This window comes from Etheostoma spectabile, chromosome 12, assembly GCF_008692095.1.
Source record: "Etheostoma spectabile isolate EspeVRDwgs_2016 chromosome 12, UIUC_Espe_1.0, whole genome shotgun sequence".
Classification (NCBI taxonomy): Eukaryota; Metazoa; Chordata; class Actinopteri; order Perciformes; family Percidae; genus Etheostoma; species Etheostoma spectabile.
Window position 1 is genome coordinate 21,999,841 of NC_045744.1, and position 16,994 is coordinate 22,016,834.

The 16,994-nt window shown below is 40.2% G+C and overlaps 1 protein-coding gene across 2 annotated transcripts in view; it reads left to right on the top strand.

Moving 5' to 3' along the window:
• LOC116699637 (xenotropic and polytropic retrovirus receptor 1 homolog) overlaps positions 1–16,994 on the top strand; it is a 35,967-nt gene that overhangs the window by 9,524 nt on the left and 9,449 nt on the right. For both annotated transcript variants that reach the window (XM_032532321.1, XM_032532320.1), the window contains exon 2: positions 9,138–9,189. In XM_032532321.1, the coding sequence (XP_032388212.1) occupies positions 9,138–9,189 (52 nt within the window). The remainder of the gene's footprint in view (positions 1–9,137; positions 9,190–16,994) is intronic.

The window sequence follows — 16,994 nt, forward strand, 5'->3', positions numbered from 1 at the left end:
CCTTCACCTATAAGAAATGTAACCGTTAAAACCACTTTGGGTTTAAAAAATTTGTAGTCAGATGCTAAGACCAAGTGAAGCCATGGTTTGCTTTAGTTTGCGTCATTGTGCGTCACAAAGTGTGACGTCAAACACATGTTTCCAAAACCCCCATCAGGATTTTGGGGAACTCTTTATGCCATAAAGCCTTTTGTAGGCTTGACATTTGAAAACACCACTTCCTTCACATCTTGTTCGCACCACCTTCATGAGGCACTTTCTATAGGAGCTGTTGGAGTTGTTCACAAAAATAAGGAAAAATCTGGGAATCCGAGGTTTCTGCAGGACACAAATGCTGGGATAATCCAGTTATGACTCATATAATCCCACTGACAGTTTGGTGTTGAAAATAAAGTGTTTGTCTCGGGGGTGGGGGCTAGGGAAAAAAAGAGAGGGGTGAGAAAAGGGGGGCGAGGAATTTTTAAAAAGATTTTGGCCAAAAAAAAGCGGAGGGGGGGGGGGGGGGGAAAAAAACATTGGGGAAGAGAGTGGGCATGGAGGGGGAGGGTTTCGGGTTAAAATTTTAAAATGCAAATAAAAGAAAAAAAATGAGGGAAAAAGAGAAAAGACGGAAAATAAAAAGAGAATGGGATGTGGGGAAAACCCCAAAAAGAGATGATAAAGTAAGGAAAAAGGGGGACAACCCCCCCACACACCAAAAACCAACACACCCCGCACAACAAAACAAAGCACACACACCCACACACAACACACCAAAAACACCCCAGAAGACAGAAGTCTTTCCCCCAAAATTCATGTCAGAGTGGTAGTGCAACCCTCTCCCTGGGTGATTGGGCAAGCCAGAGTGGATCAAAGCGGGTGTGGGAGAGAAGGAAATGTCCCAAAAATTAAAGGGCCAAGAGGCAGAGCCACAGGGGGGGATTGGAGAGCATGCTGCGGCGTCTTTTGTGTGTGGGGAGAAGGGGAAAAGGCGTAAGTGGTAATTTCTGGGGATAAGCGAGCTGCCCTCTTGTTAGTTGGTGTGTTTTGTTTTGGAACCTTGCGCCTTAGCACCTGCTGATCCTGCCTACCGAACACACACACACATACGTAGAAAAACATTCACACATGGGGTCGGAGAAAGTGGGGGAAATTTTTCGCCCCCGAGTGTCGCGGGTTGTTTTGCATGCGTTTTCTGCTGATGATCAGACATCAGATTTGGAAAAAAGGCATTGTATCCCAAATTATCATCACATTAGAAGACACCATGTCCTGTCTTGCTCTGTGTTTAGTGCCAATATAAAAAACCCGCCAAATAGATCCCGTATTTACATATCAAAGATCAACAAACAAGCTTTGAGGCTTTAAATGTCATTAGCAAAAGTTGATCCCTAGAAGGGACAGTATTAGCTTTGGGAGCGGGTGGTGGGGCTTTGGAGAAGGAGAGAGTGGGGTTTTTTTCCCCCACTCACATAAATGACATTTCCCTTCAACAATCTCCCCGCATTAAAAAAAGTGGAAAAAAAGGTGCAGGGGCCGTCTATGGATTTCCCTATCGAAGGGTTTTCTGTTTTTCCCCCAGCATGTTTGGGAAGTGGTCCCGGGGGGGGTTTTTTTAAAAAAACCGGGTCCTACCTAGGGAATTTAAAGTTTTATCTATGCTAATTTGCTTTTTTTTGAAAAGAACGTTTTTTTTGGTGGTGAGGGGAAAAAAACAGGACGCAGAGAGCTGGTGGGGGAATTTTGATAAAATAAAAAAGGTTCTCAGGGGGTAGACCTAAACTCTCGGTTACATGGCAAAAGTTTTTTTATCCCAACTTTCCTTAAATGTCCCTCATGGGGGAAAACAATGAAAACAATGATTTTTGGGGTTTCTAAGCGGCCTGAATTTCATTTTATAGTTATTACAGGTGTTCTCTTGTGTCTTGGTTTTTAAAAAAAATTCTGCAGGCCCCGTTTGTACACCCCGATAGAAACAATATTTTTTGGGGCCCCTCATCTTTATTTCAAAGTAGTTTTGGGTTGGGGGGGAAAAATTTTTTGGGACTCAATTCCCAATTTAGAGGCTACGTTCGTTTTTAAACCATTATTGATTTATCAAGTAACCTTTTTTCTTTTTCTTTTTTTTCATTTCCGTGCGTGATTTTAAAAAAAAAATAATTAAAACGGGTTTTTTTAGTTTGACACAAAGCATATTTGTTTTCACGCAAATTTTAAGGGAAAAGTTTGTCTACGAGGTTTTTTTTTTAACTTCCCGGGTTAAACCTTAACTGTTTTTGAAGGTCCCCTTTTCTCACGTGACTTCCGGCAGAGGCTCAGTGTTTTAAAAGGGGGAATCGGTTTGTTTTAAGAAACATGAGGTGGTCACTTAAGTGTTAAAAGAGATAAAGCCTTTATGTTTTGCCTAATTTTTTTAGGGAGTCTTTTTTGGATCAAAACCATTTTTATGCACTCTTTTTAGTCACTGTTTTTTTTGTACGGGGAGACAGTAAATTTTTAAAAAAAAATCAACACATATTTTTTTAAATTTCTTCATGCCCGGGCCAAATTTGGGCATATGTCTTCCCGGGGCTAGTGCAACGCCTGAAGGTGTAAAGCGATGGGAAAAAGGAAAACAAAAAGCCCCCATCAAAAACCCAGACTCCACTGGAACTTTTAATAATTTGGGACAACGGTAAAAAGGGAAAATGCGATTTTTAACAAGCGAACACGCCGACAACAGCCCCGTTTTACTACCCCTATCTCGCTGTTACGGAACTACCCAAAGGCCGAAGTTTTGAGGGGGGCGGCCCAGGCGGGAGGGATGACCCGGGGGCTACTGATACGTCTCAGTTTTCCAAAACTTGGGATCAAAGAGACCCGGGGGGTCTCTTAATCAAAAGGGGCCTTTGTTAGCCTTCGACTCATCCGGACCGTCGACCGATAAAAAACTGCCGTCGGAGCTCGGTAGCCCGGACTCAGTTAGGTGTCCAGAACCCGCGTCTGATTTGCTTTCATTTTTAATTTTCCCCAATTTTTTATTTTATACTGGGGGGTTTTGTTAATTCATTTACCCAGCGCCCAATATTTGGTCAGTACAAACATTCCTTTCTACCCCTGGGACGTTACACAATTTTTTTTTTTTTTTTGGCCTTTTTTGTTTTTTTCTGCACTCTTTCCTAACTTTAAGTTTTTGCCATTATCCCTCCTCTTTCACACTCGGGTTTGATTTTAATTGGAAGCATAACTTTTTAAATTAAAAATTAAACCCTTTTAAAAAAAAACTAATCGTTTAAGAGGAAAAACGTGATTGATTTATTCTTTTTCCCAAAACCCATTTTGGGGGGATTTGGAATTTACAATCCCTAATGGGCCAATACTTTTAATTTAAATCTGGACAGCGGAAAAAACTTTAGATAGAATGTTAAGAAGTTTTTGCCTTCTGTTGGTTTTTTTGTAATTTTGGGGTGTGGGTTTTTTTCGTGCAAAGTTGCTAGCTCTACCTCGGAGTGGTTTTACTTGAATATGGTACATACACTCCCCGGCCACTTTTTTAGGGCCCATGTAGTAAGGGTTGGGCCCCCTTTTGCCTCAGAACCTCAATTCCGGGGCTAATTAACAAAGGGGCGGGGGGAAGCATTTCCCCAGGGATTTTGGGCCATTGACTGATGCATCAACAGTTGCCGCAATTTTCGGCTGACACCGGGGTGGAAAACTCCCTTCCACCCACATCCCAAGAGCTCATTTGGTTTTAGATTGGGGATGTGGAGGCCTTTGGGGGCAGGAACATTTTTATTTTAAGAAAACCGTCTTGATGATTCCGCTTTGACATGGCCTTTTTTTCCCCCCCTGAAAATAGCCTCAGAAATTTGGGACATTTTGGCATAAAAAATGGAATGGTCACAACATATCAGGAGGCTGTGGCGTTGCACAGCCCAATTGGGACCAAAGGGGCCCAAGAGTGCCCAAAAAATATCCCCCCCATGACACCACCACCACCAGCCTGAAAAGTTGTACCGGAGGTCCATTTAGTTTTAGACGCCAAATTTGACCCCACCATCCGACGTCGCAGCAGAAATCGGAATCAGACCACAACGTTTTTCCCAAACTTCTTTGTCCAATTTAGAGCTTTTGGGAAGGTCTCAGTTTCGTTCTTAGCGAAAGGGGGGCACCCGATTTGGGTTTTTGCGCGTGCCCATCTGCCCCCAAAATTTGACGACTGTGCGTTTAGGAGCCTTTTTGCCACCTTGGTTGTAACGGGTGGTTATTTTTAGTCACTGTTGCCCCCTTTATCGCTCGAACCAGTCTGGCCCTTTCCTTGGGCCCGGGAAAAAAAGGCATTCCGCCCCAGAACTGCCGCTCACGGATTTTTTTTTCTTTTTCGGGCCCTCTCTGTAACCCCTAGAGATGGTTTTGCGGGAAAATCCCAGTAGATTAGCAGTTTCGAAATACTCAGACCAGCCCTTCTGGCACCAACAATCATGCCACGTTCAAAGTCACTCAAATCACCTTTCTTCCCCATACTGATGCTCGGTTTGAGCTGCAGGAGATTCTCTTGACCATGTCTACATGCCTAAATGCACTGAGTTGCCGCCATGTGATTGGCTGCTTAGAAATTAAGTGTTAACGAGCAGTTGGACAGGTGTACCTAATAAAGTGGGCCGGTGAGTGGTATATTGCAAGAGTGCTTCAACTTAACTATTGGTCCAGTTTGTGTCAGAGTGAGAGTGCGCTCTGCTGCTCAAAGTGACTATTTAGTAACACACCCAATGTGTTTGTGTGAGAGAGCGAGAGTGGGGCACACCGCTCCTAAAATAGAAAATCAATATTTGGTGTTAAATGTTGATGTTGTGGCGGGGATACAGACATTTCATACACCAGACGTAGTTAACACGGACCTGCTGATGCACATTCAGCCCGTCCCGGACCCATAAATATGAGTCAGCAGTCACTCTCATAGTAAACGTTTTTAGTGCTTATTTTTCTCAGGTTTCAGTGGCAGTAATAAATACTTGTTTGTATGGTCAATCGGTAAAACCCACCTTCCTCCACAGCGCTGCGAAGGAGGGTCCGCACATTATTTATGGTGGGGGGGAAAAATGTGCTCTGGTATCTTTTTCTGATTTATTTTTAGATCTTTTGGATTGGCTTTTTTCACTTCTAAAAATAGGCTAATATGCTGTATAAGTCTACCTAAATAAAAGCTAATTGGAGGCTCACCTATGACAATGTTGAGTAGGGGTGGGAAAATAATCGTTCTTAGATGCTTTCCTATTCTCTCTAGAACTTAAAATGCCGATTCTGATAATTAATAATTGATTTTAAGTGGGGGTTTTTGTGTTGTGGTATATTATATAAATATATATATATATAATATTATATATAAAATATAATATAAAAATAAATATTAATTTTAACTATATACTATAAAAATTGAAAATTTGTCTCCAACGTACAAATCAGAAAAAAAAAACAAAAGTCGGGAAAAAAAAAAAAAAATGGCCAAAGGAAAAAATAAAAAATTTTTTGTGTAATCCATGCTTTTTAAAAAATCTCACCTATTGGCAAACATATATATTCTGTTCACTATTTACCATGCATTCCACCTCTTTTTAAATGTGTAAAAAAAGCTGATTCCCCCCTTTTAAAACACACGAGTCCTGACAGGGAAGACCCCGTGAAGACAGGGGGTCCAAGCTGTTTAAGGTTATGTCTGGTACTAAAACTCAACAGACAATCCGGAAGGGGGAACTTCGGGGAATGACTAAAAACCCCCCAAGTTTTGATTTTTTTGTTACTACCGACCATAACTGATAAAAAGGTTTTCTCTCTGTTCGGGTAAAAAAGGTTTCTGCAAACCCCCCCCCCCCTTCCCAAAAATTCAAACAACACAATTGCTCCTTATTTACAGCTGATTGTTTTTTTGGGTATCTAGAATGTATACCACTCTATTTAAATAAAAAATCGGATCATAAATCCCTCAACGGTCCCCTCCCCCTCCTATTGATTTCCTTGCCCCTTTTAGTTTTTTGTTTTTGTTTACGGGGTTTGGGAGCACGCACTGCTGAAACATGATCCCCTGGCTGTGGGGGACACACACCTTGACTTGCTTTCTTTTTGGGGCAGAACCGGTCTCCCCCCTTTTTTTCGGCTGGTCGGGGGGCACCCCCCAATTAACCCTTTTGTGGTCTTGTGCTCGTTTGGCATTCTGAAACACTGACTTACTGACTGACCGCTCTGACTAACCCTGAGCAGAGCGCATGGAGGGGCACTGTCCCGCTGCCCCCATCTTAATGAGACTGATACTGGCGTCTAGTCGCCCTCTCCAAGGCAACAACGCACAACTGGACCTGCAATTTTCCCCACCAGCATTCCCAATTTTGATTCTTTCCGGGCATGGGGCCCATTTCGATTTGTGCTTTATTTTGATTTATTGCAATTCTTGAAGTATTGCAATTTGAAAATTTGATATTGCAATTTTCTTTTCCTTCTGTAAAAGAAAAAAAAATTAAAAAACACTTAAGAACACCATCTAGGGATTTTTTTAAAAATGTTTTCTAAAGGGGGAAGGGGCCCGCCAGTCATCATTTAGGGCTGACATTTTTCTTTTTTAAGTAGTACATAAATTTATTTTCGGCTTTCCTGCTTTTGCTCTTTTTTTTTTTTTCCCAAACGGGTATGCGTGTCGCCACGGCGGTACGGATAGACAAAAAAATTTTATAAAAACATTGGGAAAAAAATAGAAATAGAAAATACACTTCTAGGGTACTAATTGATTTTTAAAACTCACGATCCATTGGCAGTTCCATTAGGTTTTTCGCTCAAATGTCACATCATTGTCCAATAATGACAATCTGCAATTAAGCATAACCTTCTACGCACATTATTTTGTGTCCGCCGCTGTGGTGTTGTGTAAGGTCAGGTTGTCTGGATCAGGGTTTTTCGGGGTTTTTAGAGGGCTTAGGGTGCAAATGACCTGGTTCCATCGCGCACAACTCACATTAGTGGAACGGGGCATTGCGCGCAAATCTCTTCATACAGCTTAGTGGTTGTGGTCCATCACCGCGGGGAGAGATCATCTAAAGCCATGCATAAAATAATGAGACAGTGGTGACCTAATCGTTTTTCAGATGTGTACATGTATGTATACTTTATAGTATCTAATAGGAGGGGGAGATATGTATAAAATCCTCCGTAACAGTCAGTGTGATTGTATGGTATATTTTGTGACATATTACGTTTTCTGGAAAATCAGCTAAGAAACTGTCTGCGGCTAAAACAACCAGACAGAACTGTCCAGGTCTAGGTAGTATTTCAGTCAAGATTTTCTTTAGTTGAATAGAGCCCCTGAATGTAAATTTTTGGCTTATTTCCAGCGTATTTGATTGATGCAATAATAATAATGAATATTGTGATAAAGCCGTCCTGTTTGGTGATTTGCAGTAGTGACAACAATCCAATTGTACCAGAGATATTAAAAATGTAAACAGCATAGCAAAATGTCAGACAGCTGACTTGTTAAAAGTTGATGTGGCCTCATCGGTCATGTCACCCAACACTTAAGCCTAAGGAGCCTATATTGTGGTTACAGTACAACAGACATTTAATTTAGCAAGCTGTGCATTTTTCAGCCATCTCCCACCTTCAGACTTTGCTGATACCAGTTGAACGTTTTGGATGGCAGGGTGCTGTAGTTTTTAAAGATGAGGCTGCCTAACTGGTTAAGCCAGGCTCTGCGCCTGCACTGCTCCACCCTGTTTATCTGTCCGTGAACAAGACGCTGCAGCTGCATCTCTTTTCTTCCATTCATGTTTGCCTTTGAATCTTCTTTTCTCGATTTTGTTTATCTGAAATGTAGTGGTGTCACAACACCAAACTTTGCTCTTCAGCCCTGTGATAAATGATTCATCTATGTACAGCAGACCCAAAGAAATGGCGGCCTGCGGGCCACAAGCAGCCAAACAGTAATTCCTGAGTGGCCCAGCTATCAGTCCCAATCAGAAAAGCTTAAAAAAAGGAGTAAAACATCTTTAACGAGCCTACAGATATTCCTACGGAAATTCCCATTGTAGTACAGACCGTGAATGAACCTTACCTTGTCTAAAGGCTGATTTAGGTTTTCTGCGTAAACTTTAATCTCTAAGTTCGACCCTACGCCTAGCCTGAGTGGCTCTCTCAAAGGTTCACGTTGCCGGCTTGGTATCGCCCTATTCTTCTACGCATTTCCCATTTTTTTTACTTCAAAGATCGGCTACCTAAGATGCAATTATAATGGTAAAACCTAAATTCCTTATTGAATGGTTTGTATTATTTGTCTAATTTCTATTTCCCTCTGTCCTACCTGCTGACAACAACCACTAAGGTTTTATGCAATGATTGTGTAATGATGTCCAAATATGCAAATCCCCAAAACTCGGTGGTCTCAGTATGGCTATGTCTAGAAAATGGGGTCATCCGGTGACTTTGAGGCAAAAATCGCGAAGTAAGTTACCTCTTACCTCTCTAAAGTGTCCATGTTAAAAAAAAAAAAAAAAAAAATCATACTTGTCCTCCTTGGTTACAAGCAATAGCGTGGAGGAGGGGTGGGGGGGATGCACGACCACCGAAGGCTTGTATCATGTGGATGCGCCAACAGTTTTGTTGTCATTGCTTAACTACGCACTATAGCTTTAAGGGTGTGATGCCTCATACTGCCCGTCACACTCTTTGTAGGTTTAAACTCGTAAGGACCTAAGAAGTATGGTATTCAACTTAAACACTGTAATAGTGTATGTGATAATCAAGTTTGAACAAATGGTTGAATATTGGGACTAATCACGGAAATTGTGATTCAATACTGTTTTGGAACTCATCTTTTTAATGGCTCTTATATTTATACTGCTACAATAACCATTTCTGTCAATGCTTTCACCTTCATTGACATTGAGTATAATAACAAAAAAAACTATTGAGCTGGACAGTTCCTTGTTTGTATTTGGCAACAAAAAAAAAACATGAATCCAACGGGCTCTAAAGGTATGAGGGCATTTTGACATTATGTAATAGGGCTCACATTGATGGTACACAAAATAGCACTCGCCCTTTAAACGTCGTGGAGACGTTTCACAAGATGAATATTTCATGTAATTGTTTAATAAATAATTAATTATTTGATCCTTTCTCTCTCGTTGTGTCTGCAGGCCTTCAAAGAGATGCTGTATGCTGCTCAGGACCAGGCCCCATCTATTGAAGGTATTTATTTTACACACACACACACACACACACACACACACACGCACAGAGATCAATAAGGTCTGCTTGATTAGTAAGTGGCTGATGACCTTTGAGCAAGGAAGTTGCAGTGGTGAAGTCAATTAGCAGGCGCCTTAATAATGTGAAAAAGATTTAGATGTGCATTCTTTTCATGAGTTAAAGCTGTAGCGCGTGTTTCTGTCTCCCCCATGAGGAATTCTAAGTAATTACAATTTTGTCCACATGATACAAGCCCCCTGCACCACATCCCTCCCCTCCTCCCACAGTTACTAGTTGCCAAGGAGAGCACAGACGATTTAAAAAAACACAATGAACTCTTCAGAAGAGGAAATTATCTTCACTCGAGTGCGAAAGCCGCTGGACGACACCAATTTCTAAACATATATACAGGGAATACAGAGAGAGTTGTGTGGAGCTGATAGTCTTCATAGCTTTGCTTTATAGCTAGCAACTCATTTGGCAATGGCTTGAATGTAACGGACATTCATTGTAATAAAAAAGTTATGCCCTAAAGCTTTAAATCCTTAAGAATCCCAGCAGTGCCTTTCTGCACAACCAGTCCACTAAATCCCGATGGGCTTAACAACTTGCTGACAACCATTCCTCAGGTCATGTAAGTGGAGCTGTCATTTGTAAATGTGATTCTCCCACCTCCCACCTAATTTCAGTGCATCAGTGCTCAACATAGCATCATAATCAAATGGTGCGTTGTTTTGGTTGAAACATTTACATTTAGAGTTTTAATAGTGTTCAGAAATGTGGAGTGAACTGTGAATTCTTCCTGGTGGTACGCTCACATGTGCTGAAGTGATTAGCTGTGACGGAGAAATCGGAGAAAGCAAAACGGTCTATATCATGAACATTATTTCATTTTGGAATTTGAAATGATTCAGCTATATTAAAGCTAAGATAAAAAAAATTAAAATGTGGCTGCCTGCTTTGGGAAATGACAAATACATGCATGTATTTTTAAAAACTCCATGCACCAGTGCATGCACACAATAAAAAAGTATTTTGAGCCCCGCTTTAGTAATCAAAATATAACTGCTTCTTCTTTTTGTATTGTTAAGTTTACAGTTTGCTGGGAAGCATCGGAAAATACACAGCTTAGGAAACTGTGGAAACTTCCCTTTTTAGTGGCAGTGGACACTTATTATCTCCTTCCAATAAATAGTCTTGTGACAGCAATACTAACGCTTCATGGTGTAAGCGTGATAATGCACTCTGTGCAGTTCTGCTATAGAAAACGATGGACTTGGCAGAGAAAATGCCTCTCCTCTTCGTTTCAAATTGTTTGTTGTCATGTGCACAACAATTGTACAGAAGCAGTTGTTGGAAATCAACATCTTAGTTCTCAGTTTCCCTCCAGCAATGCTTATCAGATAAGTAAAAAATAGAGAAACTAAGACACAACAGTGCAAAGTTTAAAATACAGAGATTAAATGTACATATTTGAAATTAAAATAATACACATTTGTGGTAGACAGGTGTACACTACAGTAATTCCAAAATTAATAAAGTGAATGTTAACAGGATTGTAAAGGTGAAGTGTATTTTAATTATACTTTGCCATCAAGATTGGTATGTGCAGTTTTTTATTTTTTATTTTCACCTCCAGCTACTAAATTACTTTTTATATGGGGCTACCTCATCCTGCATTATTGCTTAATTATGTGTCTTTTTAAAAATACACGAACACAGCAGCCGCAGCATGACCAAAATGTAAGGCCTCAAAGAGTCTTAAAACCAGTTATCAGAGGCTTTATTTTTCATCATGTAATGACAGGCCTCTTTATGCCCCTGAACTGCACACTCTCGAAGCTAAACAAAACAGCCTGACTAGCAAAATAGGTCTTTCCTTGTATCTTTCCGTTCATCTTATTTTGACAAACGTTGCTCATTTTCAGTCAGAAGTTTGACATGACAGAACACAACCCATAGAGCAAATCATGATCAGCCACAAAACAATATCATTTGTAAAGTTTTTTTACCAGACCATCAAAAATGATTATTGACTTTCTCTTGAATTTCGGTGTATTGGTGTCACCTTTTCAATGGATTCTCTGCTATATGGCGTGATCCCAAAATTCTACAACTAGTTCAACAATGCCAGATCTATCTTCACAGTGCTGTGGAGTAATTTCTGTTTGCTTTTCTTTAAACCAATCACAATCGTCTCGGGCGGCGCTAAGCTCCGGACAAAGGGTCGGTGGCTCTCCATAAGGATCTGGTTGTTACGATGGAACATCTGCAAGCCGGCTAAGAAAACGGCACATAAAATATTAAATGTATTCCAAAATGTAATATTAAAAACGTAACTTTTCACACGATATACTGATTCACTGAAAGAACCAAGCAGTCGTGTCTTATTGCACGATCCAAATTTTCTTCAGTATGTAGTTTGCTAGCTCAAATGTTGTTGTTTCCCGTGAGCCTTGTGCCGAATGTTGGGCTTCATCCTCCAAATGTGCTTCGGTTGATCGAACCAGCTAATAACAGTCTAGTTAAAACCTTTTTTTAGCAACCACACAAGCACATTAACCTAGTATTTGCTTACTGCTCTAACATCTTTTTGTCTTCCTGTCAACTATGGGGAAAAAATTTTGGTCACTTTTTTTTAAACGGTATCGCTTTTTTCCGACATTTTTGTCACTTTTTCAATGTTGTGGGGGCTTTTTTTCATATTTTTATTGACGTTTTCAGTGCTGATTTCGTCGGCCGATTTGTTTATGCCAAAATTATTATTATTTTTTACTGAAAACGGGTCAAATCGATTTGACCCGAGGACAACATGAGGGTGAAACAGTAGAAATGTGCATAAACAAACTGAATTACGACACAAAGGAATTTGAGAGAAGCGGGGAGATTGTTGAGATGTTATGTTTAATTATATTAATCCCACAACCATCTATCACTTCACTTATCCCTCCAGCTTGTTCCATGGCCTCTCTAATGATCGGCCTGCCTTTTTCTTTTGTTCACTCTCTTTCCATTACTGTCTCTCCTTCTCCATGTGACTGACTTTATCAGCTGTTCAGTTCCACAGAATTATGTAACTTCAGTAACAGTATCAGTGAGCGCTTACACAACAATGGAAGACAGATTGATTACAAAAGTTGTAGTGATACAACTTACAGAAGCTGAGGAGTAGTCTGAAGAGAGATGAAATTTGAGGGAATGATCATTTAAGGTGGACGTTTTTTTGATTTGACATCTACTGGGTTTTAAAGTAGTAATACTGTATGCTAGGGGTTCACAATTCAGAAAATGTCACAATTCGATGATTTTCAGGCTCAAGATTCGTATTGTGGCCACATATCTGACATTGGCATCTTTTTTGTGTACCAGCTCTTTTTCATCCCCATTTTTCCAGCAGTTGATTTTCTCTCTCTGACTGGAAACACAGTGTTGAAAACTGCTTGGTGGAGCAATTGCACAGGTCTATGTTGTACGTAAGGGGTAGGCGGATGAAGGAATGAATTTATCAAAAACAACTCAAATTAGGTTGGTTACTTTTCGATTAATTGCCCTGCCCTATTTACTGCATTCATTTTTGTCAAACTGGTCTTATAACTTTTAAGACACCTTAATGACCAGTCCAAATGGTTGCACTTTACTTGAGTTCAAGGATATTATTCAAGACACCATCATATAAGCATTTGCTGATGAAATCAAACTTCAAACGGTCCAAATAGTTTCACCTAACTTGAGGTCATTTAAAAATATTCACGACACATTATTATAATGCTCTCACAACAGCCAATGTTCAAAACAACCTCTTAATGACAGTTTAATGTAATGTTAACGCATAACTCTTAATAGTTTATTAAAGATAATTGAGCCTGTCATGAGTTATTTATGACAGGTTATGAAGTCTTGGTTAAGGTCAAGTTGTCATTACAAAGACATTGAAAGGCTGTACTGTCTTTCTTAATGTCAAGTTGTCATAACGCAGAGATTGTTGTCTTCATTAATGTCAAGTTGTCATAACACAGAGATTGTTGTCTTCATTAATGTCAAGTTGTCATGACAAAGACATCTCGGGACAATGCTAAGCTTAGCTTCAAAAGTGTCATAATTTACCGAATGACACTTAATGACATGAATAATGTCATGAATACTCAAAGTGACTCCATGTTCATGACAGGTGTCATGTCGGTCTTATGCACACCCCTTCAAATAAAGTGTCACCAATGTAACATTTACCTCCGATTCTAACTAGCCACGCAGATGGTTTTGGTTTAATGTGGCCACATTATGAAATTTCATTCTCCACTCCAACACAATGGAGGTGAAAGTTTGTAATGTTCAAAGTGTTGAAAATTTGAATTAAAAAAATCCAGCAGCTACTTGTCATTCCACAAGCGTGGACACTGTGAAAAGGGTTACCAGCAACAGGGAATAGTTCCTCATAACAATGTGGACCGCATGTGTTACCCACAGTAAGAGGGACACTGGAAGAGAGGAAACGTAATGGTTTAGTGCTCTGAACACTACAAATAAGACTCCATGTGCGTCCATTGTATTGAGGTGGACGAAGACAGTCTCAGAGAAAGATCTCTCAAAACATAGACTAGAGGTAAGAGACAACGTGTGTTTTCTCATGTTTTTGGGTTGTCCTGTCTGTCCGCCCTGATGGCTGTTAGCACACCTCTGCTGCACTGGCTGGCTTCCAAGGGTGAATGTGTGTAACTAAGAGTAAAGCAGGGTGTTGCTGAAAAATAGAGCTAAAAAAACAGCAATTTTCAAATGGAAAGTGTAGCCTATTACCGACACACAGACATGTCATAATGATAATAATTATAATAATCATGACCTGAGCCGGGACACAGAGAAAAGAGCAGAATAAGGCCAAAAATGGATAAGGAGATTACGGTAGCCTGACTGTCTATTTGTGGGGTTTTCCACTGGTGAGAGAGAGAGAGGGGGGGGGAGGTTGTAGTTGGGACACTCCAATTTAGTTAATTTGGTGTCTTGTCTAAAAGCAGCCAGTCTGAAACCCAGTGAATCACTGAGTCTGCAAAGTCTGACTCAAAACCACCTGCTGTTGTTGGGTTGTTGTTGACGTGACCGTGGGTACAACTTAGTGGTTGGACACACAGGTTCTCTGTGACCATTTTTGATGGAAATTACAGGACTCTGTTCTGGTAAAAGGAACTCAACTTTTTTAGCATGGCATTTGGGATACAAGTACATGTAACATTGATATCAACATAATTCTCCAAAACAACTTAAAGAGCACAAACCACATGCTGTCACGTCACCTGGAAAACAGTCCTACACTTTGATGGGAAACTTGACCGCGCACAATTTTTAAAAGATTGTTTTTCTTTGTTTTGACCTATCTGTAATTTTTCTTACTAATGCAGTTCCTGTTCACAACATGCCTGTTTTCAATGGGCCGCTTGCATGGCTTCCTGTATTGCTGCTTGCAGCTTTCTTCAGAACCGTTGTACCCCAAAACTTGCAGAAGACCCCCAAAGCACTTAAAGGTGCTCTAAGCAATGCTGGGTGACGTTACTTCTTGTTGACGTTGAAAGTATTTTCAAACAAAACAAGACCATCTTCGCCCTTCCTCCTCCTCATCCCGTCCCCTCTCCCTCCCTTCTGAGCTTCCACGCTCTAACCCCTCACCCCCACCCCTACCCCTAAATCCTTCTTGTTGGTTATTGGCTGTAACGCTGGAACACTGTGTGCGTATTCTTCATGGTGCAGGTGGGCACAGTTTGTTTTTGTTGCCGTTTGTAGACCCTGGGCTGCTTTTTTACAGTTTGTTTTGGGGACATTTGCTGTATGTGACAACAAATGTTGTACCCTAAAACACGCGTGACATTGCTTAGGGCACCTTTAACCCTTGTGTTGTCCTCAGGTTAAATTTGACCCGTTTTCAAAGTAAGATATATGTGTTTCTTTGTACCAAGAGGCCTAAATATAACATGGATTCATGGATGTACATTGTATGGATTCCCAGGTAAAATTAATGATTACATTCATTGAATTATGGGTGTGGGGTGAGTTATTTAATTTTTATAACATTTGAAAAACATGTTTAAATGGCTTTAAAACAGTGTTCTGACTAAACTTTGACATAAACCAAGTCTGTGATCCACTCAACATCCTTTGATCTTATATAATATAATGTAATGCCTCTGTTTTCACTTGAAGTAAACATTTGAATGCAGGACTTGTACCGTGCGTTATCAATAGTTTTACTAAGGAAAATAACATTTTGAATTCTTTCCCAATTAGAGAAAGGGGGAAATGTAACGTAGTACGCTGTTTGCCTCGCACCCCCAAATCATTATATTATTATATTGAACATTTCAGTTAATCTAGTCTCGCCAAAATTAATAATTTTGTCGTTTTAATCTTTATCTGATGGAAAAAACACATGAGCCTACCAACGTTATCTTCACTTGTCACTCAGCTGTCCTGCCGTTATTACAGACCTGTGAAGTAATCACATGTCCCATTTTAATAAATCAGTGAATACATTTTCTTGAGCATTATCGCCTGTGAGAGTTTTTACTTTTTCCTAAAAATAATTTGATTGATTTGGTCCGATTTACACATCGAAAGTCTAGAGGAGCTTCAGGATAAAAACCTTTTAATCTCGATTCAAGTTAGCGGCACACTTAAGTGGAAGTGGCCCGAGGTCTCTGATGTGCCAGTTGTAAGGGCTGCACGGTGCGGAAGCAGTGCCGATCACCCGGGGAAGTTTTTGGCTCCATGATGGCTTCATGCGCCACAGAGCAAGTCTTATAGGAAAGAACATGGCCCCGCCTCGGGCGCTGTATCTAGTTCTTATTATAAATCTATGGGTGTGACATTTAGTTTCAGAACAAACACAAAAACAACACAAAACAAAATGATAGGAAACGAAAATGGCCCAGGCTTGTATTTTTGTTTTGCTGTTTTTTAAAGTACGAGAGCGTTGCACATGGATGATCCGAGCTGATGTATTGTAGCAAGACAATTCACCGCGCATTCATCACGCAATCTGATGGAAATTTCAGACTGCCATACAGTCTGATGTAGTTTGCCACAGATTTTATTAGACCTTCATGCACAGTGTGATATGCAATAAACGTACACAATCGTTGTTGTTACACAGTTTAAAGACATATATAAGTCTAAATGTCATAAAAAAAATTCTGCCTTCCTTAAACACAGAACTATATTTTCAAAATAGAAAGAAGATGACATTTTAATGTACCCTTATCTCCACACTGCCTTAGTCAAGGAGACCCCTACATTGTATTAATGTAAATACAATTATTTATGAAAAGGAAGTATGCAAACGGAATTGCAGGTGTAATTCATATCCATTATATACGTCAGAAGTGTTGAAGGGTTAACAAATAAAAGTGTTCATAGAAAACAACAAGAGAATCCAGCTTTTGGAAGTTGTTGTCAGAGCTGCATGCCCTGCTGCCGCCTCATCGCTCCATCTGCTGGCCGGAGCAGGACAGCAAAGGGATTTGCTGCACAAAAACATGGAGATTTACATTCTCACATTCAGTCCTCCATCCCCACTTGTCCTTGTTCTGCCTTTGCTGTCCTCTCCTCTCCTCTCCTCACCTTCCCTTTCTTCCCTCCTGTCTATTTTCCATCTTCATTCAGGTCCAATAAACTGGTTTAATTAGTAGGGCTGGGATTATATGCTTCGGTCCCAATTCGATTCTTTCAAAATACATGGGTGCCTTATTGGATTTGAATTGTGATAATTTTTTTTTCCATTCATCACGATTCTTGCTTTGATAGTATTGAGTATTGCCATTTTC